This window comes from Rosa chinensis, chromosome 5 (assembly GCF_002994745.2).
Source record: "Rosa chinensis cultivar Old Blush chromosome 5, RchiOBHm-V2, whole genome shotgun sequence".
Classification (NCBI taxonomy): Eukaryota; Viridiplantae; Streptophyta; class Magnoliopsida; order Rosales; family Rosaceae; genus Rosa; species Rosa chinensis.
The window spans coordinates 6,376,806-6,381,050 of record NC_037092.1 but is presented as its reverse complement, the minus strand read 5'-3'; the positions used below and the strand labels follow the sequence as shown (position 1 = coordinate 6,381,050).

At 39.7% G+C, this 4,245-nt stretch overlaps 1 protein-coding gene across 1 annotated transcript; it reads right to left on the bottom strand.

Annotated features, from left to right (window-relative positions):
- Positions 1–220: 220 nt before the first annotated feature.
- On the bottom strand, positions 221–2,738 carry LOC112203004. Its single transcript, XM_024344035.1, has 4 exons — positions 2,329–2,738; positions 956–2,208; positions 711–829; positions 221–616 (listed from the first exon to the last, which is right to left on the bottom strand). Exons 1-4 carry the CDS (start codon positions 2,736–2,738, stop codon positions 221–223), a joined length of 2,178 nt encoding a protein of 725 aa, XP_024199803.1.
- Positions 2,739–4,245: the final 1,507 nt, after the last annotated feature.

The window sequence follows — 4,245 nt, the reverse complement described above, 5'->3', positions numbered from 1 at the left end:
TCCTAATTAAGCATCCACAAAGATTAAAGACTAAAGTTATAAAATTGCACCTAGAATGTTCAAATTTTAAGAGAGTCCTAAATAAGCATCCATAAAGAATTAAAGATTAAAGACTAAAGTTATAAAATTGCACCTAGAATGTTCAAATTTTAAGAGTCCTAAATAAGCATACATAAAGAGTTAAAGACTAAAGTGATAAAACAATTGCAAGCCTAAATGGCTAAATCTCTAACTCTTCTCCATATCCATCCAAGACTCCTTCGGTGTCGGACTCAAACTCAACATCCTCTTCTTCTCCCTCCTCTTCCGTGTCCTCATCCGATACAAAATCTTCATCATGAAGCTCTCTTACCTCTACATTTCTAGAACTTCTCCTAAGCCCACTATCCACTCCCGAAGACTCTCCCTCTATTTCACTAATAATATCCGAGTCATCTTCTTCATCACCACCATCCACAATCCACCCTTGAGCCTTGCTAGCTTTATTACCAAGTAGCACATCCACACCCAACTCTTGAGCCCTTCTCTTTTTGTTAATAATCTTGGCATTGAATTGGACATAGACTAGATTATTCAATCTTGAAGCATCTAGTCTATTCCTTTTCTTTGTATGGATCTACATAAACAAAATGTATATATATTGATAAGTTAGTAACAAATCAACCATTATGAGAGAGTATTCTTCTAAGCATTTGAAAGAAAACACTTACTCCCTCAAAAGTACTCCAATTCCTTTCGCACCCGGATGAACTTGTAGTTAAAAAGAGTATTCTTCTAGCCATTTTTTGCAATTTGGGTGTTCCACTTCCATAATTGGACCACCATCCAACTACATATGCACAAAGCCACAAACAAAACAATAACAATAAGTAAACAAAATAAATATCATGAGTTAAACAAAATAAATATCATGCCTTGTAATTTTCACAAAATAATGAAAGTTTTAGTTTCTTACCCGGATCATACTTGTCATCATTCTTTGCACATCCCAACTTAGCTAATGCTCTTCCAAATCCACCCCCTTTGCTTTTATACATCAACAATTCTTCATTTGTCACCACACTTTGGGTCTCAAGGTCATCGGGAAAAAACTTCTCCACACAAAGAAAGAACCCTTCCATGACAACATGATCATATTGAATGTCTTCATCCTTGTAGAAGTAATAGGGGTTCAAGAGGTAAGCCGCCAAATGTAATGGACTATCAAGACGACCACGGGCTTTCTCATCAATAATCTCTATAATTGGCCGATAATTGGCCTCTTGATGTTTGAATGCCTCTTTAATGTCTTCCTTTGCCTTGAGTAATTCTCCATACAAAAAGCCCATTGATGGCTTTTTATCCCCATCCACAAGGCGAAGCACCTTAAACAAAGGAGCAAACACTTTCAAGCAAAGTGTTACCCCATTCCAAAAAGAGGTGCTCAATACGGTATTATATGCCATTTTCCCCTTAGCACTCTTAGAATGTTTGCAAGCGGTCCAATCATCACAAGCAACCATACACCTCAACTCACTCTTCTTCTCCTTCAAGCTTTGCAAAGTTAGAAAGGAAGTGGCAAATCTAGTGACTCCCGGCCTCACTATGTTTCTTTTCTTTGTATGCTTCCTCATCAAAGCCAATGTCTTGTGATTTGCATAGATAAAGATAGTGAATGCCTTTGCCTTCTCAATCACTCCTTTGAATTTTGGTTGGTTACCAATCCCTTGAAGCATGAGATTCAATGTATGAGTGGCACATGAAGTCCAAAATATATTTGGCCTCTTTATCTTCAACAAATTCCCCTCCACCATATTGTTAGTAGCATTATCCGTCACTACTTGAACAACATTTTGTGCCCCAACTTCTTCAATGCATTTGTCAACATATTCAAAGATATAGGCCCCGGTGTGTGATTGATGCGAATCTTCCCTTGAAGAAAGAAAAGTAGTGCCTTCCTTGCAATTAACACACAAGTTCATAATACTTCTTCTTTTTCGGTCACTCCAAGCATCGGTCATAATGGAACAACCATTCTTTGCCCACTCTTCTTCATGCTTCTTGAGTGAATTTTTCGTCCTCTCAAACTCTTCCTTCAACAATGGCTCTCTTAGTTGGTATTGAGTTGGAGGTCGGTAACCCGGGCCAAATTGACCAACCGCTTCTACAAATCTTTTGAAGCTATCATTATCAATGGCATGAAATGGAATGCCGGCTTCATACACCCACCTAGCCAACCATTGATGAACACTATGTGTTCTTTACTTCCAAATGGCATCATTAATGTTTTGTTGACACATCTTCTTGCTTCCATCAATTGAACAATCGGGAGTGATTGAAGATGCTAACTTGTTTATAGGCCCAAGAAAGTGCGGCCTTTTTCTTGACAAACTTGGCCCTTCAATTTCTACATCTTCTACATCATGTGATTGAGAAACTTCAACTTCTTCCCTCACTTCCTTCTCATGCATATCCTTTTGCTTTCTCTTAATTTTTGCTCCCTCTATTGTGGCTATACATTTGGCTTTATCGGCATCCGTAGAATTCTTGCATGAGGCAACATTCCCCTTGATGTTGGCAATGTGTTGCTTCATTCTATGTATTCCACCACTAATTACTTTTCCACACAACTTACACTTCAACTTATCTAAGTTGTGTGGATCCGCCAACACCGCAAAGTCCCATCCAACATCGTTTGACCCACGCCTCAATGATCTATCTACTTCATTAGTAGCATTAGATCCTCCAGAAGATGCCATCAAGGAAGGCCTATTAATAAACAAACAATGATTTAACAATAGTGGCACTGTGGCAAAATGTATAATTGTACATGCATTAACTAATTTAACTCATTAATTCATTATATATTTATATGCATTAAACCATTAACTAACTGTCTAATTTAAGTCATTATAATTTAACCCAAGTTACTCAATGATAGTCATAGACTGATACTTCAACTCTCTAAGACCCTAACACAACCACACTCTGCTCAATTACACAAGCAAGGCAAACAACAGAAACATCCAGTAAGTCAGTAACAGAAACATCTAGTAACAACAGAAACATCCAGTAACAACAGGGCTACAACAGAAACATCTCAACAATTATCAATTTCCAGTAACAACAGGGCTACAACAGAAACATCTCAACAATTATCAATTTTCAGTAACAATTATCAATTTCCAGTTTCCAGCAACAGCAGTAGAACAATAGCAACAAGATTATCAACAACTTAATAAGAACATTATCAATTCCAAGCTCCAGCAACAAGAACAATATTCCAGCAATAAGCCAACAACTCAAAAACAACAAGATTATCAATTCCAGATTTCCAGCAACAAGAACTTCATTCCAGCAATAAGCCAACAACTCAACAAGAACAAAGATTATCAATTTCCAGATTATGAATTTCTGATTATCAATTCAACCAAAGATTATCAATTTCCAGATTATGAATTTCTGATTATCAATTCAACCAAAGATTATCAATTTATCAGAACTTACTGTGGAGAAGCGAAGGGGAGGAGCTGTGGAGCGAAGGGGAGGAGTTGTGGAGGCAGTGGAGCGAAGGGGCGAAGAAGCTACCGGTTGAGATGGTGGAGGAAGAGTCGATACTGGAGCGGAAGGGCAAAGAAGATTCCGATATGGTTTCAGAGCTCAGCCGCGAGCAGAGCCGCAGAGAAAAGAGAGAGCGACGAAGAAGCTGCCGGTTCCGACTTCCGATGATCCGATCTGGTTCCAAAGTGAGCCGCGCGCAGAGCCGCAAAGAGAAAGAGAGAGCGACAAAGAGAGAGAGTGACGAGAGGCTCACCACCGACGGAGAAGAGATCGAGCACAGAGGAGACTAAGCTAGAGATTTGCTTCATTTTCGCATCACAGACGAACTGACCCTATGATTTGCGGCGTTTTGGCCTTTGGGAGGAACTGACCCTACGAATTTGGGCTTAGCCGCTTAGGTCTTAATCTCGCGATTAAAAAAAAAAAACGCCCGGCTCACCGCCCAGCCGCCTGGGCGCCCCCCTAACTCAGAAATGCTCAGAAGCTCCGATTTGCCATTCCTCGAGGCGGAAAGGCGACGCCCAGCGCCTAGGCGGGCTGGGCGGCCGTGTTTTAGAACATTGCCCCCAAACCACAGGGTACTAAACTGAAATTAACCCTTGGATTTAATAGCTCGAATAGTGACATAAAGTCCACTAGAGAGACATATAAATTTCTCTACGATGCGCCTTTATTCGTAATCATTAGAGATATTGCAAAGGAACT

Coding starts and splice junctions, on each gene's coding strand:
- LOC112203004 (XM_024344035.1), bottom strand. CDS start 2,738: ATGGCATCTTCTGGAGGATCTAATGCTACTAATGAAGTAGATAGATCA. Junction 2,209..2,328: donor TTTCTTGGGCCTATAAACAA/GTTAGCATCTTC, acceptor ATGGTTGGCTAG/GTGGGTGTATGAAGCCGGCA. Junction 830..955: donor TGATGACAAGTATGATCCGG/GTAAGAAACTAA, acceptor GTGCATATGTAG/TTGGATGGTGGTCCAATTAT.